The 24,057-nt window shown below is 38.6% G+C and overlaps 1 protein-coding gene across 2 annotated transcripts; it reads left to right on the forward strand.

Annotated features, from left to right (window-relative positions):
- The first annotated feature begins 3,196 nt into the window (after positions 1 to 3,196).
- On the forward strand, positions 3,197 to 10,058 carry LOC143031258 (uncharacterized). Of its 2 annotated transcripts, none has more exons than XM_076194857.1 (3): positions 3,197 to 4,054; positions 7,680 to 7,807; positions 9,286 to 10,058. In XM_076194857.1, the coding sequence occupies exons 2-3, from the start codon at positions 7,695 to 7,697 to the stop codon at positions 9,989 to 9,991; spliced, it is 819 nt and encodes a 272-aa protein (XP_076050972.1). In that variant the 5' UTR covers positions 3,197 to 4,054; positions 7,680 to 7,694; the 3' UTR covers positions 9,992 to 10,058. The 2 variants fall into 2 exon arrangements, with proteins under 2 accessions (XP_076050972.1, XP_076050973.1); XM_076194858.1 differs by lacking the exon at positions 3,197 to 4,054 and adding an exon at positions 4,075 to 4,217.
- Positions 10,059 to 24,057: the final 13,999 nt, after the last annotated feature.

Consider the following 24,057-nt stretch of genomic DNA (forward strand, 5'->3'; position numbering starts at 1 on the left):
CCAATTTAAGACTTGTTACATCTCGATCACGGAGTCCGATAGACACAGGCCACCGATGTCTGTTCTTGTCATCGTGTTTTTATTGCCCTTCTGGTCTGGCACACTACATCCAACTTGGTGACTTTTAGAACTGGAGCAAGGTTGGTGGCGACGTCGCCAATTGGTAAAACGCGTCGCTTGGCTGTCTCGCTTTGATGTCTCCGGCCTTCCAGAATCTTAGTTCCCGTTTTCTTTCACTGATCCATGAGAAAACAGAATTTTTATTTCAAAAATGCCTCCTTGATATAGCAGCACGCTTACTTTAAGCAGATGGGAAGTAAGAGAGAGGAGGTTGATTTTGCAGAATGGCTTGTAGTAAAAAGCGATCTATGCCACGCCCTAAACGGACTCCTTTGGGCGCGCAACCTATAATAAGTCTTTCCCTATCTTTACACCTAATAACTTACAACCTTTCAACTTCAAACACTAAAACACGTACACCTCCATCGACCTATCAGTACACCTGACCTTCTTAACTTTGAATAACCTAAAATTACATAACTAGTAACCATTTCTTAATCCTTGCACCTTTCATAGGCTCCCCACCATCCCACAACCCCAATGGCCCCTTTTCCATGTAAACTGAACAACCTTTCGGTCACCTATCACATTAGCAACATTACTATCACTCCTAAAAATCTTCACCATCCAAATCTTAACACTCAGTTCCCTGGTGGAATCCACATCTCGTAGAGAGAGAGAGAGAGAGAGAAACACGGTATTTCACCACTAAAGGCCCTACCATGGAGAATACCCATTGATGGTGTGTCCTGCACGCTGATATTCATGTCAAATTTCTATATATCAATGACTTTCTTCTAAACTCCAGTCTTCAAAATATGGAAAGAAAAAAAAAAAAAAAAAAAACTCTACAACACACCTTTATATTTTCCATTGCCCTTCCAGGACCGGATCCAGTATTTCGTTAAAGTAGGACATGTTAGTATTTTCAGATTTAGGGGTAACCTAGTGTCCAAAAGTGACGGGGAACTACAAACTGAAAACTTGTATTGAATGGATGCCTTGTGATTCTGTTCAATGTTGCGGAGTCAGGAGAGAAATGATAGATGTAAACTGTTTGAAATAAGATTTCTAATAACTAAATGGAATTTCAAGAAAAATAGAATGTTTTAATCGTCTTACTAGAATGGTTACCATCCAAGCTCACTCATGAATTTATCTTGAATCACTAGTTTTCATGTTCTTTTGATTATGGGTATTCACTGTGGATGTGCTGTGTCTTCCTGCATTGCTTCTGACACAGGGCAGTGGGCGAGATGCAGGGATGACCCGTCATCCAGGAGGAGCCAAGATATAAGGGAGGGAGGAAGGGAGGGGTGAATGGGAGAGGAGTTTGTGGGAATGAAATGGGTGGCAGTTGACTTATGCTTTTGACTTTGGCTACTTCCCTTGTAAGGGGGGAAAACCCTTGGCATATGTGTGTGTGTATATATATATATATATATATATATATATTATATATATTATATATATACATACATATATTATATTATACATATATATATGTGTATATATATATATATATATATATATATATATATATATATATATATATAAGGTAATAGTAGGTGAACCTATATACCGAAAATCGAGGCGACTGCAATCCCCAAAGTTACAGTTATATTGGTATATAAGGTTCACTTCCTGCATAGGAGCTTGTCTGTGGAAGGCAGCTATTTTTTCATGTAAAAAAAAAAATTGTTTTAAGGTGATATTTGGGTCTTTGTAAGCGGAGGACATGAAGTTCTTGTAGTAGAGGCTAATGGTACCATAAAATTATCCAAAGAGGTTAGTAGACGTGACAATAAAAAGACATTTGGACAATTTGTTGATGCAAGATTATTCGAAAAAAAAAACGAATCTACTGGCGACTGTTACTGTGTATTCCTGGATACACATCCCTGAACGTAACCAGGGCTCGATTTATTATTATTATTATTATTATTATTATTATCATTATGTCAAATTCTCCCGTCATATCTTTCTTTCTCGTTAGGTCAATCATAAAGGCAATAAAAAAAATTGCATCGTTTATGTCATGTCACATAGGACCCGCGGAAATTCCACGGTTATTCAACTTTGAAATATTTCGAAGGAGTCTTCAAAATCTCCCGAAGGTGTCTTCATTTTCCAAAAGGAGTCGTCAAAGTCTCTCGACGTTGTCAAATTCTCCCGTCGCCTCTCTCTTTCTCGTTGGGTCAATCGTAAAGGCAATAAAGAATTTTGAATCGTTTATGTCATGTCATAATAAACATTTATAGACGTTTGATCATCTTCATGTAACCTATGATTAAACTTGTATAGACGTTTGAATACTGTTTATTTATTTATCTATTTACTTATTTTCATGAGGTTCTGTTAGGGGCTCAAAAAGCAACGCGACATGACGTCACACGTTAAGCTTTGAATAAATGCCTTTTCTAATATTTCATTTATCGAAAGAATGTGATAAATAGGTGAAAAATCGTCTGTCGGACGCGCTATAGCGACGTGACGTCACCGCTCTCGGCCAATAAGTCGTCTCCGTTGCCATGACGTCACCACTGTCGCTTAGCTGGCAGCCAATCAGTCGTCTCCTTTTTGCCGTGACGTCACCGCTCACGGCCAATATGTCGTCTCCGTTGCCGTGACGTCACCACTCTCGCTTCGCTCGCATCCATCAGTAGTCAGCAATTTTGGAAGGCTTCGTTGCCGTGACGTCACGGCGTAACACACATAGATAGTTACAAGTGTATTAATATATAGATTATTACTATTATTATTATTATTATCATTATCATTATCATTATCATTATTATTATTATTATTATTATCATTATCATTATTATTATTATTATTATTATATTATCATTATCATTATTATTATTATCATTATTATTATTATTATTATTATTATTATATTATATTATTATTATTATTATTATTACTATTATTATTATTATTATCATTATTATTATTATTATTATTATTATCATTATTATTATTATTATTATTATTATTATTATTATTATTATTATCATTATTATTATTATTATCTTATTGTCATCATCATCATCATCATCATCATCATCATCACCATCTGAGTGTTTTACACCCCACTTCCGACTACACGACCATATTGTAGTATGGATTTGTGACCGACTACAATTCCCAACTCATCCATGTGTAGGATGCCTGATCTATGACAAGTACAAACCACGTCCACATCACCGTATCAGTTGTTAATGTCTTGGACACACCAGAAAACAATGCTGCTGTCCAGCATACATTATTATTATATTTGTGCTCTATTACGTCCCCATACTACAATCTCCCATGCCTACACCCTGCCAAATGCGCAAACTGTGGCTAATATCACGCTGTCTCCTCTTCCCACTGCGTATCGTACCACTTAAAATATGAAATCCTCTTTCTTCGAGATTTAAAACATCTCAGCCTCCGATAAGCGTGACTCCATGATGGCTTAACCCAGAATCACGTACGCAAATGCACTGCTGTCTGCTACCTTAGCACCCCAACATTCCCGTCTTAGTACCCTGGTCAACTACTTCAAACCTCTCTATTCCCCTATACTCCCGATTCTCCGTTCAATTATACAACAAGCAATACACGCAGACACTCCTACCCGTGCCTGAAACCCGCTCACACGATGTAGACTACAAGCTTTTTGACAGAAGAGAAAAGAACAAATTGCATGAAGGGTTGTTGACTTTCACTGAATAAATACGCACTTTATGTATCGACGACGATATTGTCGTAATGAGTAATGAAACTGGGAACATTATCAGCTTAATTTGTCGATAATTCCTTGTCCAATATGCATTGAGTAATCACGGTGAACCAACCTACCAATGATTGTTCTGTGGACAGAAATGAACCCAAGGTGTTATGTTACTCGTCAACGTATGGGAAGAATTTGCAGGAACATGAAATAATGATAGCACCTTCAGGTAAAGTACGGAAAAGATCAACTGCTCACAAAGGAACTAAAAAGGTAAATATTCGTTTAAGATATTTTCTTACAGGTGTAAAAGGATTAAACTGTGATGTTTTCTTTAAAGATATACCGTATAAAAGCGTAAATGTGACATTATATTTTCCCAGTTGCAATGCTTTCCATGGGAGTTTACAATCAAATTTGCCATTTCACTGAAAAAGTAGGTATTGAATTAAATTCTTCACCAACGTCACATTTTAGTAGAATTAAGAAAATCCTGACATGAAGGAACTGCAGGTTTACACAGAATGAAAAATTGTAACAAGTATAGATCAATCTATATCTTATTATTGTCTCATAGTTTTACTAGAGAACATGATGTACCATATCAAATGTAATATGAAGCCAGTAATTTACCAGGGTGTCAAAAATAACCATTCCTTGGTGTAACGTAATTTATGGCAGTTGTTATTTTATTCTTAAGATATTTTTATAATGAACAAATGGTCAGAAGTAATTAATAATTTCGTCATTTGGTTTTCAAATTACTACAATTGCATGGCTGAGAGGGTGCCATTTTTGTGTTCTTTGTTACAGAAGCCTAAATTAACCTATCCTAATTGTAATGTAATCTGTCTGTTACCTCAGCTCTCTCGTAGGAAATTAGCAGCAACCATCTTATTGTCCCTACAAGTCACCCAAGACTAGAGTAGGAAGTATAGGATAAAGTGTTCAGTGTCTCCAATTCTGTGGCCAGTCATGTGTTTTGGTACTGTTTCAATGCTGGGGAGTGGGCTGAACAGTCATTCCATTGTGATTTTTACTTGTGACAAAGGTTTCTTGGATGGGTTGATGTTTTTTGGGGGGTTGGAGTTTGGGGATCAGTTTTAGAGTGCTTTTTTTGTAACTGAAATCTTATATAGATGTATAAGGTGCAGGTAAAAAGTTGTAAATATTTGAGTTGTTTTCTAGTGTAGTTTTTCATGTTCATTTAGTTGTGCATGTGTCACGTGACCAGAGGGCTGGGTGGGATTGAGGGTTTATGTGTAGAATTTAGTTGCTGTGATTTTCATGTGTTTATTATGGGAAATATTTTGGTTTCTGTTGGTAGATGCTCTATTAGTATTTAGTGGTTTGTTTTGTTTGGTTTGAATTTTGTTTTTTATGTAATGAATCATGCAGTGGGAGCAAGTTAAGTGTGGTTCTTATGAGCAGTACCTAGTGTAGCAGAGGAAATACCTTATTATGGAGAATCATCATCAACATTCTCTTCCTCACTTTCCCTAGAGGGTAGGTGGTTATGTCATATACACACATCCAAAATTCCAATCAATGTCCCTTCCATTTTAGCCCTTGTGAATGAAGGGTCATATTTGTAACCTTGTCACACTATTCATATCAGAAGCATTTCAGCAAGACACAGCTCTCCCACAGCAGGTTTCACTGTCCTGCACATTTTTTTATCTGCACAGAGTATGAACATTCACAAAATGTGCATCACCAATAATGAATTTGTAATTGGCTGCACATATAGAAAGTCCATTAGACATGCACAAACTATAAAGATTTGTAAAATGGATTCTTTCACACCTCAGTATCACTTATGTCAGAGGTTAGATTTGTCCCACCTTCATCTGGCATTTTGGCAATGGATGCACATCTAATATGTTCATTATCTGTTCCCCCAATTATTAATTATTAGTGTTGCACATTTTATTAACATAATCTGTGCATGACAACACCTGGAGCTGGTTTAACTCCCCCCACTGCTTCATTATGTGGTAACCCCTTTATCCTCTTGAGAAAATTTATGTAACTCATGAGAACATTCAGTTGGGCTCTGATATATCCTCATTTATTTATAGCCACTCTATTTACTCCTACCTTTTATACTCACTACTTTGGTTGACAGTCATTCCTTTTGCATCCAGGGCCCACTTCATTTCATCCATCTACAGATTATCATTAAGAAATAAAGTGAGAGATGTGTCAATTCTATTGATTCAGAAGCTTACTGGAATTGCTATTATTCTGATGAGTTATTGATAAAAATAAGTTTCATAGTAAACCTAGATCCTCAAAAAATTGAATTTTATTACCATTGGAAATACTGAATATCCATTTTGTAGGAACTCCAGCATTGAGATTCCCATCATCGCTACATTCACATTTTTCAAACACACACTTCAAAATGCCTCTTCCTCATTTTTCTCACAACCAGGGTGATATGGTCTCACAGACTCCTATATCTCTCATACCAATTTTAGCCTTCCATCATCTCCAGTGATATTTCACTCCACCTTGCACTGACTGACCTCATTACTTATCAGCAGTGCCCCTTCATACTTATCATCAGTGCCCCTTCACTCCCTTGACCTCGTGAGACTCCTGACCAACCTGTCATGCCCCCAAACTCCAACTCACTTTATCCTTTCAGTTTCATTTAACCCATTAAACTCCGATGACAAGATGTCTTGTCATTTGGTCAAATAAAACAAAAAATCATAAAACACCAAAATGTTTGATCAAACACCAGAAAAATATGACGTCAATCCTCGCTTCGCTCGCAGCGAAGCGAGGACTGACGTCATATTTTTCTGGTGTTTGATCAAACATTTTGGTGTTTTATGATTTTTTGTTTTATTTGACCAAATGACAAGACATCTTGTCATCGGAGTTTAATGGGTTAATTCAATACTTACACCTCCAGCTTTCTTTCCACATACACATATGTATAAACATATATAAATATACTTATAGTCAGCTGAAGAACAGTGATAAGTGACATGGAACTGCCTAGCATATGCCTCATAGAAATACTAGTCATGAGTTTTTGTTCCCATATTTTGAGGATTTGAAATGATTTTAAGACAAATACTGACAAAAGTCTTTAAAACACTTAAGCATGAATTGGCAAATGTGAAGCAAGAGCTGATGTAAGAGTTGGATAACACTTGATACAATGAGTTCAAAGAGGAGTGTAATACTTGGGTTTATAGAAATAGAGCAAAACTAAATTATATTGCTGCCTTTGTGACTTCAGATTGAGGGACATTTCTTGCCAGGGTGTACTATATATCAGCATTTATATTTAGTAAAAAAAAAAAAAAAGATAATGATAAATAGACAAGTGAATAAAGATATATATATTTTACCTGCATGAGGAGGAATGGGCGGGGGGGTGGGGGGTGGGATAGTATGTGTGAGTAAATTTTGACGCAGCCCGAAGGGATTTCTCCCCGTCCTCTCCTTATATGCAAAGGGGGACGGAGAGGGGGGGTCGCCGATTAAATGAAGCGGCCTTGCTGTGGATGTACTGTGTCTTGCGACACTGCTTCTGACCCAGGGCGGTGGGCGGGGTGCAGGGATGACCCGTCATCCAGGAGGTGCTCAGATGAGAGGAAGGGTGGGAGGGGTGTGGAGTGTATTTGGGGATGAAATGGGTGGGAGTGTTTTTATGCCTTTCCCTTTTTGGCTACCTCCCTTGGAAGGGGGAAAAAGCCTTGGTATATGTATGTATGTATGTACCAAGAAGCAAGAACAGTATTGCCAACCATAGTTAATGGAATAAATTTCTCACAGTGTAGATGTAATGTGCACATTCATATTTTGAAACGGAACCTTACAGAGTTATAATTCGTCATTTAGTTACATATGTAACTATGTATTCCTTATTTTTCAGGGTACCTGAAGTTAAATGACTCTCAGATTCATCCACAAGAAGGAATTATTAAGTGAGAAGAAGATTTTAGAAGGAAGTATTTTTCATCTTTTGAAGACTTCTTCCACAAGAAGTTTACTTGTACTATGGTAAATCTATAATGTTCTCTGTTCTTCCTGACTTGAGTTATCATACATATACTTACAACAGTTACAATTATATATATACATTGAGGATTTACTCACCTAGCAATACTATGCATTATTTTTTTTTAACAAAAGAAGTTGACTGTAACATCTTCATGTAATTTTTTTCTGCATAGCTTCTTGATGTGTAATATCAGAACAGGTAAGAATTTGTATGAATTTTCTCAGTGTTGTCCTTGATATATGCACTGAGAATAGAGATGTAACCTATAAGTCATGACTTTTTTTTTCTAGCCAGTGGTGGGAACTCCTCAGGGAAGAAACCTTTGAAATGCATTTGGTGTGAAGCTTCATGCAGTTCCTTGACTAAATTGGAAATGTCCATCTTAAATTGTGTGTGTGAGAAACCTCACAAAATTAAGTTTTGTGAATTTTTCCTCTCAAAATGTGACAATGTGTTTACTTTAAGAGAACTCATAAGGAAATAGGCCCCACAAAAGTACTCTTTGTAAAAGTCTACTTTCAAGCCCAAGTTCTCGAGAACACCATATTAGAGCTCACAGAAGCCTTTTAAACAGACTTGTTAAGCTCCATTTTTTGTAATATTCTAAAAAGTTGGTGTTCTTAGGAACCACATTTCACTCATAAATGTACTCTTGGTAAAAATGTAATTTTCGCAGGAAAATTAATTTTTCCCTGATACAAACCTGAGGTACTCCTTACCCAAGGATTACTTCGCGTAAGCCAAAGTTTCTACCACGAACACTGTGTGTTGTTTGAAAAACACCTCACTACGTGGGTCTGGGCAACCATTATAAAGTCTATTTCCCTGGTTTAATTTTCTGAAAAGTCATACAAGAATTAAACCGAAAAAACTTGTTTACAATTTGTATAGCTTCATTTTCACATTCTGATTTTCTGTAAAGACACGAGAACTCACAAGGTGAAGATAACTAGATGCCCTTTTTTCTGGTGAAATTACCAACCACAAGGGAACCCTTACAGGGAGAAGCCATTAATGAACTTTGTTAAAAGTTTGTCAGTCAAATATCCATAAAAGAATTCAGTTTTCTTCATTTTGTAATCTGAAAATATATACGAGAATTTGCACAAGAGGGAAACCTCCCGAGTGCGTGTTTTGTAAAGTTTCATTTTCATAGACTGGTCAACTGAGAAGTCATACGAGAATACACAAGAATTCTGTGTAGCTACATTTTCCTAGTTTTGTAATCTTAAAAACCACATGAGAACTCACACAGAGTAAAAGCCTTATATATTGATGTATATCTGCTTTGTAGAGCTTAATTTTCTCAGTCTGGTCATCTGAGAAATTAGACAAAAAACTTGCAGAGGGGAAAGCCTTACATGCACTCTGTAGAATATTAATTTTCTCAGTCTGGTGGTGTAAATCACCAGATAATTCACACGGAAATGCCGTATGCATGTACTTTTTGTAAATCTTCTTTTTCTCTGTCTTCTAGTTTGAAAGTGCATCTGAGGTCTCACACAAGGGAAAGGTCTCATAGGTGTTCTCTTTGCGAATGTTCATTTTCTGAGTCCAAACAACTGCAAAACCACATGAGAACCCACACAGGAGAACGGCCTTACAAGTGCAGCGTTTGTGAAGCTGCATTTTCTGAATCGGGGAATTTGAAAAGACACATGAGAGTTCACAGCGGTGAAAAGCCTTATGCCTGTAGTGTGTGCGTAGCAACATTTTCTCTTCTGCAGAATCTCAAGAACCACATGAGAACCCACACAGGAGAAAAGCCCTATGCATGTTCACTTTGTCAAGCCTCATTTTCTCAGTCTAGCCAGCTGAAAACCCATAAAAGAGTTCACACGGGAGAAAAGCCTTTTACGTGTAGTCTTTGTCATGCGACCTTTTCTCAATCGGGTCACCTGAAGAATCACATCAGAACTCATTCGGGAGAGAAGCCATTTAGGTGCTCTCTTTGCACCGCTTCCTTTTCCGAGTCGCGCAATTTGAACAGACACACGAGGACTCACACAGGGGACAAGCCTCATAAATGTACTGTTTGTGAAGCTTCCTTTTCCGAGTCGGGAAACCTAAAAAGTCACATGAGAACTCACACAGGAGAAAAGCCTTTCGAATGCACCCTTTGTGTAGCTTCATTTTCTCAGTCTTCCAATCTGAAAATGCATATGAGATCTCACACAGGATAGAAAACCCTTAACCCATTCAACTACGATGACAAGATGTCTTGTCATTTGGTCAAATAAAACAAAAAATCATAATAAAACAACAAAATGTTTGATGATCAAACAGCACCAGAAAAATATGACGTCGTCAGTCCTCCTCCTCGGAGGAGGACTGACGACGTCATATTTTTCTGGTGCTGTTTGATCATCAAACATTTTGTTGTTTTATTATGATTTTTTGTTTTATTTGACCAAATGACAAGACATCTTGTCATCGCAGTTGAATGGGTTAAATTCACCCCCCTAATTAGTCTTCATTTTCTTATTGTTCTCTTTAAAAATTAGGGACCAGTGGTGCCAACCTGCAAAGAGAATCGTCTCCCTGCTGCTTGTTTTCTAAACTTGTCAACCCCTTCACCTCTATCTGGAGGTGCTGGCACTCTATGAACTTTGTATTTTCCACCATTTCACTTATGTAGAGTTAATAACCTAACTGCTCCCATTCTATTGCAATCTGTGACATAGAATCAGTCCCTCACTAACAGAACACAGACAACAATCCAAAGTTTCTTCCCAAAGTGTCTATGGAAGACTAAAGGAATGTTGCTGGCCACTGTGAGGCTGCAGGTTTCCAGGCAGTGAAACTTGAGGTGAAGAATACAAAATGCACTGAAAATACTTTAAAACCAAGTGGGCTCTCAATAACAGGAAGAATTTTTAAGGAACTCTTTGTATGGCTTAATATTCTGCGGTAGTTTGAAAAAATGAGAATTTGCATATTAGAGAAGACCCATGAAAATACAGATAGTGAGTCCTTATTCTCATATTCTTTGCTTTTGAAGAGTGATTTTGGGACAAACACTGACAATGAATCGTCAGAATACATTGGCATTGTATTGGCAAGTGTCAAGCAAGAGTTGTTAAAGGAATTGGATAGCACAAATGGATACATGGTTTAACAAACATTTAGTTCAAAGTTTTCATGGAGGTAAAAGAGGAGTATGACACTTAAGTTTACAGAGGAAAGTAAGACAATTATGATACTGCCAGTTTGGCTTCAAATGAAGGAACACCTCTCAAGGTAGATGTGTTACTGGCGATAGCCATATCATTTTGTGTACAACATTATTTCCAGTAATGAAATCTGAATGTTATTTAGATGTATAGTTCCCAAGGGTTATGGTTATTAATTGTATATTTTACATTTCAAGAATTGCATAATAGTGAAAGTTTGTAAGGGTTTAACATAGAACTAGGTTGGAAAAAAATTGTAGTTGATGGTACAAATTTCCTGCATAGTGAATAGGATGTAGTGCAGTGAAATCTTGATATTCAGTGTGATAAGTACTGAACCAATATACTATAATTCTTATAGGTTGTTTATTGTGTGTGCTTATTTACATATATATACATTTCTTTATTTCTGAATCAGATCTTGTTATGCCTCTTGTTCATATGCTTTGTCATTGTAGTTCTTGTTAGTTTCATTCTATTGCCAATGTGATTGTTACGTACAAGACAGGTCCTATGTACATAGATAATCACCATAAAGAATTGATTGTCATGATAAGAAGAAATTACAGAAAATGTTGTAGTTGTTTTTGGATTATTAGAGTACTCTAATAAAGCCATTATAGTATTTGAATATCTTTCCTGTTCTGTTTGATAGTGATCTATCGATTTTGTGCCAGGTTTAAGAATTCTAATTACCAATGGTACGGATAGGTTATTAGCTCATTTATAAAAGCCAGATTTTACACACAACTGGTATATAAAGTTTTCCTAGTGAGCTAGGAACATTTTCAAAGATGTCCATGGGAAAATAACAATGTATACAAAATATATCCTTTAATAAGATTGCTGGATGGGAGCTACAATAAACAACTGAGGTCTTGAAATGGAAAGAAAGGGTTTATCGTGACAGGTTCGAGATAATTTCTAACCTTTCTGCTGCTGAGGATGTCTCACTTTAAAAGCACCTGTTTTCTATGATGCTCATCAAAAGTCATTTTGGAAAACCATTATAGAGTTGATAAGCCAATGCACAGGTAAATTCATAATTGCAAGGGAAGTCGATCAAGACCAACATCCAATCCCGGAGACATCATGAAGTGGTAACGGAGAGAGACGTTCCTACGAGCTAGGTGGGGGGAACGCCTAACCCTCCTACACCAGTCTATGATAAATATTAATTCCCACAAGATTAGTCTATTGACCAAGAATGTGCAAAGTCAATGAACAACTAGGTCTTTTAATGCACAGCTGCAGTGATGCCAAAAGCTCCCGTGTGTGGGCGGGGGCGGGGGACAATAGAAGTGGAGTGAAAAATAAAACGTTGCGGTAGAGTAGTATACAGTGGGTGGGTGGAAAACTCGTTTTCTGTGGTGTACTTTCTATAATACTTTTATTTATTGCTCTAAATCATATTTAGAAATTACAGTTGTGGCAATTTTTTATATATTGACTTCATGCGTATAAATTTTATACTACATATCAACAATGCAGACAAGAACGACGCTTGAGCGTTCGACTTTCCACGTCCAGTGCGGACTCTGGTGAATGACCGAAGTTTAACCAAAGGTTTGTGACACGACCCACTAGCACAATTTACCTATATTTACATATTCTATGGTGTGAAATTCTTTTTTAACCAATACCACATATGTAAATGTATGACAAAGAAAAAATGTAGGCCATTTAATTTTACGATGCGCATACTATCGGGAACTGCATACCTCGACCCTAAACATTACAACCTTACCGGAAAGACGACAAAACAACAATCGTTGCGTTCCTGTTCAAAGACCAAGGAAAAAAAACAAAAAAAAACAGAGCATAAAGAAATGCCAGATAGAATGTGGATGAAAAGAGAAAACATGATAAAAGGTCTACAGTAAGGCAACAGGAAAAACAAGAAGAATCCTTATGTTGTCGATATAAAAAATACACTCTACATCTATCTTAGATGACATTCCTCGTTTCCTGCTCTACCATAATACATCCTTGATGTGAAATTTCAAACATTGTGGTATGGGCAGCAGAACGTCTGAACAGTTACAGTATATTGCCAAATAGTGACGGCAGCATTTCCCTGTGTCCTACTTGCAGGTTTAGTGTTTGGCAACTGGTAAGATGTCGAATAGTACATTTTAGTACAATGACGCATGGAAGGAATATCAATTTTTTCTCCAATAGATTTCGATGTGATATTGTATAAAAAAAAATCGGTAACCGTATTAAATCTTATAGGAAAAGAAAAAGGATTTGGACAATTGTTTTCTTGCATGTTTGAGCGAATTGGAAATCTCACGTTTTATATTCCACAATCATCTTAATTAAGAATTCGGTGTTTTGGGTGTGGGGGAGGAGGAGAAAGTAAATGGAGTAACGTCCAATAGAAAAGAACATCAGATTAGCTCAGAACAAAATCACACAAATAAAAAACCTAATAAGTGTGACTTGTGTAAGCCTTCATTTTCTTGGTCCTCTGAGATGGGGAATAATATCAAGACTCAAACAAGTTAAGAATTAGTACAGGGGGCTAAGGAATCCACACTTCACTGATGAGAGCCCGTCGTGGCTCGGTTAGTAAAGCGCGCGTCTGGTCACTGCGTGGGGATTTTGTCGTTTGTTCGAATCTTGGCCACGGCTTAGAGGTTAGGAAGGCCGTCCACTCTGAGCAATGGTCCTTTCCTAACCTCTACGCCGCGGCGAGGGTTCGAACTGACGCCACGGTGGGGCCCTGACCATGAGCTGAGACAAGCTTCAACTCTCCCACCGACCGTGGTGCCCAGCCATGACAGTAGTAGTAGTAGTATCGTATGGCTTTCTTACACCTCCAACTTTGTATTTGCTAGCCAGTCTATGAATGTTTGATTTGCTTCATAGATAGTCTGGTAACCCCCTGGCACTGCTGTGATTGGGCAGTGCAGTACAAGATGGTCTGTATCTTGGGGTGTGTTATGACAAGATGGGCACATTGGGGAGTCTTTGTAGCCCCAGCGATGCAGGTTAACGGCTGTTTTGCCTTGTTGTGATATCAGCCTGTTGGCTTGTGTCCATTCTCTTCTGGTTAGGTTGGAAAATCCAGGTAGTATTTCGGTTGGGTCAGTTACTAAGTTTCCCCCAGTGGGTAGTTTCCTTGCCCATTCTTCTTGCCAGGCTTCTTTTAGGTTGAAATTTTTGTTTTTTGTTTTAAAGAAAGGTTTTCTTGATTTTAGCCTCGCTATTATTGGGGCCTCCTCCATTATTTGTTTGAGGGGTATATCTGCTGGAAGGTTGTCTATGCGTTGGTGCCATGACAATGATCTTCCCCAAGTAAACATGAGCTGACAAGCCCGAGCAAGAATCGACCTGCCGATCCCGTGGTCACAATGCCAATGCGCTAGGTCAGTGGTTCTCAAACTTTTTCTTGAGCGACCCTATTTGGAACATTTCAATCCTTTGCCACCCACAATAAATTAAAGAGAAACGAAATGGACAGTGTTTTTCCTTTTTGAAAAAAAAAAAAAAAAGTGTAGAGCTTTTTTTTTTTTTTTTTAAACAAAACTAAATCAACAGAATCCATGGCACTGCATTTCCTTCAGAAAATGTAATTTTCGCAGGAAAGTTAATTTTTCCCTGATACAAACCTGAGGTACTCCTTACCATAGGATACTTCGCGAAGCGTAAGTTTTCTACTGTTAAACACTGTGTGTTGTTTTAAAAACACCTCACTCCGTGGGTCTGGGCAACAGTTATCCTCGGTAAGGGGCCCCCACTGGGGCATGCCCTCCCCCACAAGTCTAGCACACATCCCATTCTCTGAACCAGATATGAAATTAATCACAAGGTTTGACAGGCAAGGGAGAAGGAACTATTAGAGGGGTGGCTGAGGAGGGCCATTAAAGGTAAGGAGTACCTCAGGTTTGTATCAGGGAAAAATTAATTTTCCTGCGAAAATTACATTTGTTCCGAAGAATACAAACTCTTCGGTACTCCTTACAATAGGAGACTCGGACTTAGGAGGGAAGGAAGTAGTTATCTAGCCTGGGAAACCTCCGTAAGGAAAAATTTGTGTGCTAAGACCTACGTTGCCCAGACCTTTATACATTCCCCCTAAAGTTTTAAAGGCACCTAGTTCTGTTCCCAGGAGTGGAGACAGACAGGGTATACTCACTTTGTACCACCTGAAGGGCTTGAATTGATTCCCTTGGAATGCTTGAGAGCCCTCGGTGAGGTAAGGGAATGTAGGAGTATGAGAAGGACTTTGGGTAGGTATCACCATGTTTTCCTGAGCCAGAACCTGGATGAGTTGTCAGGGTCGGCTGTGTGCTATTGGGGAGGGGTATGTCATCTCAGGACTTCTTGGGCGGCCACTATGGGGCCCAAAGAGAAGTTCCCTAAAGATTCCCACATGACTTCTTTGAGGTAAAAGGAAGTGAACGTAGTCTGGGACTTCCATATACCTGCTTGAAGGACCTGGTTGACCGACAGATTCTTCCGGAAGACTAGGGAGGTCCCTATTGCCCTAAGGCCATGGGCTTTTGCTCTAGGGCAATCCGTGGGGGGGGGGGGCACGATTTCCTGAAATGTCTGAAGAGCATGGAAATTTCTGGTGACAGGGCTAGATCCATGCCCTTCAGAGAAAACACCTGATTTAGCGCTGCCCTGTATCCCTGCACTGCCGAGAGGGAGATCTTCTTGGATTTCCGGAGGAAGTGGAAAAAGGAGGCAATCTCAGGAATGGTGGCTTGATCTGGGACTATAGTCCGGGAGTGGCGCCATTCTGTAAAAGCATTCCATTTCCCTTGATAAAGGTTAGCTGAGGAAGAGCGAATAGGAGCGGACATGTCTTCCGCCACTTCTCTGGGAAAACCCTTCTCTAGGAGGATCCGGACCATAGTCTGAACGCGTGTATTTGGTGTATCAGGTGTAGAGCTCTCAAGTGTTCACCTTCATTCCCGTGTGAGACGTACATTCAGTGGGATGATAGTCAGTGGTCCGTGTACTTTCATGTTCACAGGAAAGTGCATGCAGGGAAAAAGGTGCGCAAGCATAGGAAATGGCTTCCACTTTCACCTCCCAAAAACTAGAGAAGGCAGACTACGGCTTCAGAGGAGACGAGCAATTCTCTCCCTCCTCCAAAGCGTAGTAGACAGGAAAGTTGTACAACGTCCACCTCGAGTCATTCTCAGGCTAAGTTGTCCTCTATTCCTTCAACTAGGACGGTTAGCGTAGACGGACATGCGCCTCCGGCCACCTCTAGCTACCGCTCCTGTACGAGATTTTTCCCGGATGAGGTCGCTTGCGGCTCACCGGAATCGAGGCTTCCCTGAGGTTTGTCCCCGATGGGGTGTAGAGGCGTTTTTGGTGTTCTACTGGAACCGAAAGCCAACGCGCTTTCTCGGTTGTCCTTTTTTGCGAGGGCGTCGGAGGCCTGGGTCATGGCTCTTATCGTCTGCGTACTCCATGGAAGGTGGATTGGAGGAGGCTTCGCTTTCTGAGAATTGCCCGTCTTGAAGATTTCAGACTCGAATGTGGCTTCCTCTTCTTTTGGGGGTCCAGCCGATTCGCCCTCCGAACTCTCGCGAGGATGTCTGAGAAGGAAGGTTTAACCACCATCGGGGATTCCGACTGGGAATCGTGAGGGGATAGGGAGCTTGTCCCCTCCCCTACGGCGCTGTGGACATCGTCGTCGTCGTCGTCGTAGGAGGGGTCTGCACGGTGTGTTAAGCGGTAGAAAACTTACGCTTCGGAAGCGAAGTATCCTGTGGTAAGGAGTACCGTAGAGTTTGTATTCTTCGGAACAAACTAAGTTAATTAGTCAAGTATTTGAAATACTCTGAAAACGTGAGGATTTTCCGTGTCCTTGCGACCCATAGTTTGAGAACCACTGCAGCAGGTTGTCCAAAAGAGTTCCAGCTTTGCAAACCACAAGAAAAAAAGACGCTGATGCACCAGCCCATTTTAAAGTGACATGATTTTTAGCTTATGCGTACAAGGGATGGAGAGTTCATCATATGTGGCAATTTGTTAATAGCGCTAAGATCACACATACCAAAATTTCTTCCCACCAATTGTTCGACTGATTTCCTTTTGAAAGTATTTTCTCTTTGAAAAAACTGGATTCTTAAACTACAGAATATAGCAGTAATACAACAGAGAAGGTTTGCATTTTGTGGTATAAATTATGGATACTGTTGTGTCGAATTTTGACTGATAACGTAGTCAAATGGTTATACCAAGTCAGGCCACAGTGATTTTACACAGTTCTTCACAATTAGAGACTCCAATGGAGCGCAGTCATTCGTAAAAATATTGAAAAAAAAACAAGGATTAACAATTTATTATATACCACTTTCATGTGACGAAGCTTAAAAACTTGAAATTTGTTGGTACGTAGTCTCCCTGTGAATTTGCGGCCATTAGGCTTGATTCCCAATTTATCAACACTGATTTATGTATACTCACATTCCTTAGCAACTGCTAACAGTATATATATATATATATATATATATATATATATATATATATATATATATATATATATATATATATATATATATATATATATATATATATGTGTGTGTGTGTGTGTGTGTGTGTGTGTGTGTGTGTGTGTGTGTGTGTGTGTGTGTGTGTGTGTGTGTGTGTGTGTGTGTGTGTGTGTATTTACCTAGTTGTATTTTAGGGGAAGGGGAGCTATACTCGTGGTATCCCGTCTTCATATCTCATTTTATCTAAACTAATTTTAAATTCATGTATTGTTTTTGCACACACCACTTTCTCATCTAACTTGTTCCAACTGTCTATTACTCTGTGAGGAAAGCTGTTCTTTTTCAGATCTCTTCTATAGCTGTCTTTCTTGATTTTCTTTCCGTGCCCTCTTGTATTTCTATCATCTCTTCTATAGCTGTCTTTCTTGATTTTCTCTCTGTGCCCTCTTGTATTTCTATCATCCCATTTTATCAGATTCTCTCTATCAATAATTTCTATGCCTTTCATGATTCTGTAAATAGCTATCAAATCTCCTCTCTCTCTTCTTTGCTCTAGTGTCTGCAGTTCAAGTTTTGCTAGTCTCTCTTCATATGATAGTTTTGAGAGTGTTGGTGCCAATTTTGTAATTGCTCCTTGTATTCTTTCAAGTTTTTTTTTTTTTTTTTTTGTACCTGGTGACCACATCGTTGCTGCATATTCCAATCTTGGTCTTATCAGAGTGGTTAGAATTTTCTTCACCATTTCTTCATCCAGGTATGTAAATGCCACTTTGATTGTTCTTATTAAATTGTAAGTTTCTCCAAAAATCTTTGTGTGTGTGTGTGTGTGCGTATGTATGTGTATGTAAAAGTACATCGCAACGGAGTGAGGACCTAGAATTTGAAAATATATTCGAATCTTGATAATGGTACAGCAAGTTGTTTCTATGCATTTTTTATTTCTTGTCTAATTTTGAGAGTAATTGGTACACTTCTCGCTGTTGTAGTTGTGTTTTATTGTTAATTTCATAGGGAACCTCTGTGTTTACTCCAATACTTGCGATATCTATGCTAACAATATACATTATTTTCTCTTTCTCTGCATAATAAGGCATGTCTGTGATTATTATAGTAATCACTTATTGTGATTTAACATGTTCTGTTTACGTTACATTACTTGTTTAAATGCATCTGAATTACTGTTTTAAGAAGACAACAATGGAATTAAGTTTCTAATGCTTTTTGTGTTGTCCTCAATTTTATATACTGTATTTTCATAACTGTGTATTCATTGTAAAATAAGCGACTAAACGCAAGAAAAATATGAAATTCTGCTTGCACTAAATGTTCGAGTTCAGAGTATTTGATGGGGCTGGGTAGGATCCGAACACTGGACCCGAGGAGAGCTGACGAATCCGATTACCGAGGCTGGTGCTCGAATCCATTCTCTGAAACGAATACTCAGGATTCCCCCCCCCCCTTTTATTTTCGATATCCAATATGAACGTTATTTGTATTGATAATCATATTTATAACGAACTCGATTTTACCAATGATGAGTAAAAAACATTTTTAGTTATACGTATGCAAAATATCTTGGCTAGCGACGTATAGCAGAAATTTAGTGCTGCCATGTCCGTGTCTTTGTTTGGCTGGGCATGTGTGACGTCAGAGCCTAGCCGGCAGGTATCAGAGCACCGTCGGGACCCGAGTACGTCGTTAGACTCTCCGCGTACTGCAGGCATTATCAGACTCATATACCCACGGATGTATCGCATCCTGCTCAGTAATAGTTTACATGTTAAGATTATAGCCACATTCTGGACTCGCATTAGGATACGACACATATGCCCACAGACACATTGCATCCTGCTCAGTAATAGATTACATAATAGGGTTATAGCCATAATCTGGACTCGCAACCCTAGCTAAAAATAGTGACAAGTAATTGTTTGTATATGTAGATAAGAGTGCGCGTTGGAATCCAATTAAACATTAATTACAGTTTTTGATACTTCAAATTTACTATGCAAAATTGAAGTTATGTGTATATATTTTTATAGATTACTAAATTGTTAATATAATTTTACATATCATTATTCTAAATAATTTAAAATATCATAATATATATTGCATAAATAAAACAAAAAAATATATATATGTATTAAAAAAAATTAAGGGGTGACAATAATTAAAATGAGATCCTTGCGAAATCCCGATGTACATTGAAGAACATCATTCATTATTAATCTACAGTGGCGGCGCCAGGGGGGGGGGGGCTTTAGCCCCCCCAAAAAGTGGCCAGCCCCCCCATTAGCCCCCCAACTGAAATGAGCAAATTGAAAATTTAAAACACTCATTGAAATAATTTTATTAAGTGGAATTTTTAATTGTCAGGGCTAAAGATTTGTCAGCCATCAGTGCTAGCCCTACCATTAACCCCCTCCCCTTCTGAAATGAGGATAATATATGTGTATTATCATATTACTATTAGCCCCCCAAAAAATTTGCTCAGCTCCCCCTTAGCCTCCCCAACTAAAAATTCCTGGCGCCGCCGCTGTTAATCTAGATGAACTGCCAGCATAATCATGAAGAAGCCCCCCACCTCTCTCTCTCTCTCTCTCTCTCTCTCTCTCTCTCTCTCTCTTATACTTGTGAAATTGGAAAACTGGTTTCTGAATTTACATAATTTAGTAGTAATACAACTGAGAAAGCTTGTTATCTTTATCTTGAGGTATAAATAATGGAAGGATACCATTATTCCCTACCAGGAATATAGACTTTACAACAACTATATTATCCTATATTATCATTAAAGAGAATCACATCCCTGCAGGATGGAGTAACACACACACACACACACACACACACACACACACACACACACACATATATATATATATATATATATATATATATATATATATATATATATATATATATGTGTGTGTGTGCTAATAAGAACACGGGTACGTGTGTTCACTTATGCAAAGTAGACCACTTGGAAAAAGAAACTAACGAAGCAGAGCGCTTTCGTATATCACATCTTCAGTTCAAAAATTATATCTTATGGTATATTTATACAAGATACTTTTTGCACTCAAGATATAATATACGAAAGCGCTCTGCTTTGTTAGTTTCTTTTTCCAAATGGTCTACTTTGCATGTGTGTGTGTGTATTCACCTCGGATCTGCTGCAGCCTCTTTTCGAGACAGCCAGACACCACCCTACGGCAGTGAGCTCAGAGCTCATTATTAGCAGATCTCTGGGTAGGTCTGAGACCACTCACACTCCACACACCGGGAATGCAAGGTCACAACTCCTTGACTAACGTCCCGTACCTATTCGCTGCTAGGTGAACAGGGGCTACACGTGAAAGGAGACAAACCCAACTTGTCTCCGCCCGGCCGGGGAATCGAACCCCGGTTCTCCGGCTTGTGAGGCCAGTGCCTTACCAATCCGCCACGGGGCCGTGTGTGTGTGTGTGTGTGTGTGTGTGTGTGTGTGTGTGTGTGTGTGTGTGTGTGTGTGTGTGTGTGTGTGATTCACCATGGTCTTGGATCACGTGTTGGACTCGTGATCGACAGCTACTACCCTCCCGGAAGAGAGCTCAGAGCTCACGTATGACCGATCTATGGGTAATACTGTGACCTCACACACACACACACACACACACACACACACACACACACACACACACACACACACACACACACACACACAACTCCCCGCCCACGAGAGTTGGAGTAACGGCTCGCAGCCCAGCAATACTGAAATTATCTCAGCCCTGGGCGGAATTCAAACTCGGGCCGCTGTAAGAGCAGTTACGAACGCTACCACTGCGCCGCTGAGTTGTGTGTGTGCGCGCGCGTGCGCCAACGGAGGTAGCCTAGTCCCATCCATTCCACTCCTCTTCACCATTCCTACCTCCCTCTTATTAGCTCCTCATGGATGACGGGTAATAATTGTATCCTACCCCTGTCGAACGCAATGGAACAAAACACACCACATCCACAGCAAGGCCGCGACCCCACCCCCTCTCCGTTCCCTCATGCAGAAAAAGAAGACGTGGAGGAATCCCTTCGGGCTCCGTCAAAATACCATTCATACATAACCACTCCTTTCCTAGCATTAGAGTATCATCTATACAGAGCCATTCTCCACCGACTCTTTATCTCCTGCCTTCTCCCTTCCTTGCTCAACAGACATTCCCCTCCTGTTCTACGCCCCAATCACCCCATCCTTATCTCTCTCTCCCCCCTCTCTCTCTCTCTCTCTCTCTCTCTCTCTCTCTCTCTCTCACACACACACACACACACACACACACACACACACACACACACACACACACACACACACACACACACACACACATAAGGGGAGCACAATTTCTTATATATGTATGCTTGAGTTACACACACAAACACACACACACACACACACACACACACACACATATTTATATATATATATATATATATATATATGTATATATATATATATATATATATATATATATATATATAGCAACGAAGCTGAATTTCTATATTTAGCCTTTTGCTGTATTATTGTGGTTATCCTGTGACAAAGTACCTGGGTCATTATGAGACAATCTCCCCTACACGAGATGGGCATTGTCTATCGACTTTAAATTGACCCCTTCGGCGTAGCCTGGGGAACCCCCATTCCTCTCAGATCAAGCGATGACCTGCGCATCTGCCTTACTGTTAGTCTGTACATTACCTATTCAATATATATATATATATATATATATATATATATATATATATATATATATATATATATATATATATATGAACATTTTAGAAGCTCTGCCAAAAGATCCGAACCCTGACCTGTGCGTGCATAATCACGGAGTCAAGACGCTAGCAACTGAGCTATGTGCGATGGTACAAAAGGACTACAAGTCCCCGACCACACTCGACATAGCTACAGAAGACGTAGTCTCATTTTCATCCAATCCCCATTTAGGCGAGCCCTCCTACAAGTTGTGCATGTTTAAAACATATTGTAAGTCTTCTGTTGAATTTTATGTTCTTGTACAGTTGTATCTATTTCCATTTATATTGTATCCCTCATATAATTTACTAGTATTGTTCTTGTACACAATTGTCACCATTACTGTAATTATGTATTTTTTGTTAATTCAGCTTACTCTTGAAAGTGTCTTCATTAAGACGAAACGTTGAGCTCAAATAATGAAAATAAATGGAAGAATACAGTGATTTAATTTCAATTCACCCGGTTAATGGCAAATCTCCAATTAGGAAAATCGAGAATACGAGGGAAAAACTGAATAACAACAACGATGCTGTCGTTCTTAATTCCATATGTATTACCGAAAACCTGCTCCCTTCTTTTACAATTGTATGTATGTGTATGTGTGTGTGTGTAACTCAAGCATACATATATAAGAAATTGTGCTCCCCTTATATTCTTTATGGCGCTATGGGTTAAATCACTGTCCACCTGACACATATCAGCTAGGTTAGAGTCCTAGTCCAACGGTGTATCAGTTTCCGAACGTGTTTCCATCGAGCCCTTTGTTGATCTTGATCATGCTTGCGAGGAATTAAGATGGAAAAGGTAATGTGGATAAGATGAATATATATATATATATATATAAATATATATATACATATATGTATATATATATATATATATATATATCGCTTGTTTGCGAAAACGTCGTCATAACTCAAAATATCGAATTTTTCAGGAGAGGCATTTTAAAGATTCAAAACGCTCTGAATATTATAAAAAGCCCTCAAACACCATAGGTGAAGAAAAAAAATTGGAGCATCAAATACGCCTCTAAAGTTTATAGAAGTTGAAACAAGCATAATCTTTACTAAGTCTAAAATATTTGTTGGAACAAGTTGGAACATGTAAGGTTATGTCGTTGGGACATTTAGCACTCCCTAGCGGTCAATTTTTGAGCTACAGATATGACACTGTTACCAAAAAAATCCGTGTTTGAAGATGAATATGTCTGTATAGATAACTCAAAAATTCAGTTTTTTGAGTTATGACGTTTTCGCAAACAAGTGATATATGCATATACATATATATATTGATATGTATATATGCATATATGTATATATATATATATATAGAAATGTATATATATATATATATATGCAATCGTAAGCGGAGTAGGAAACACAGGAGTCATAGTCTTGAGTTTATTCCTGACTAGTCAGGAATAAACTCAAGAGTAAGACTCCTGTGTTTCCTACTCCGCTTACGTCAACCTGTCAGAATGTCTCAACATATATGCAATCAAATGCACATTTATAGAGATATACAATGTATAAGAATTGCGACGGTGGAACAAGAAAGCATATAACACCTATTTTCATTGTGGTCCTCTTAACAATAGTCTATATATAACCAATAACAGACATGTTAAGTCGTAATAGTGAAAAAGTCAGTGAAAAAGAGATCAATCTTCAAACAAAGAAAATAATGGACGGCTGGCATAAAAACAACAATAATAACCAAAATAAAGAGAAAATCAACATATATCATAAATCCATTTTTTCGTCAGCTTATAAAGAAGATGAACGCATTATGAAACAAATTATAAAAAGAAACATTAAACCAGTCAA

This window comes from Oratosquilla oratoria, chromosome 12 (assembly GCF_046742065.1).
Source record: "Oratosquilla oratoria isolate Oo_2021 chromosome 12, ASM4674206v1, whole genome shotgun sequence".
Taxonomy (NCBI): Eukaryota; Metazoa; Arthropoda; class Malacostraca; order Stomatopoda; family Squillidae; genus Oratosquilla; species Oratosquilla oratoria.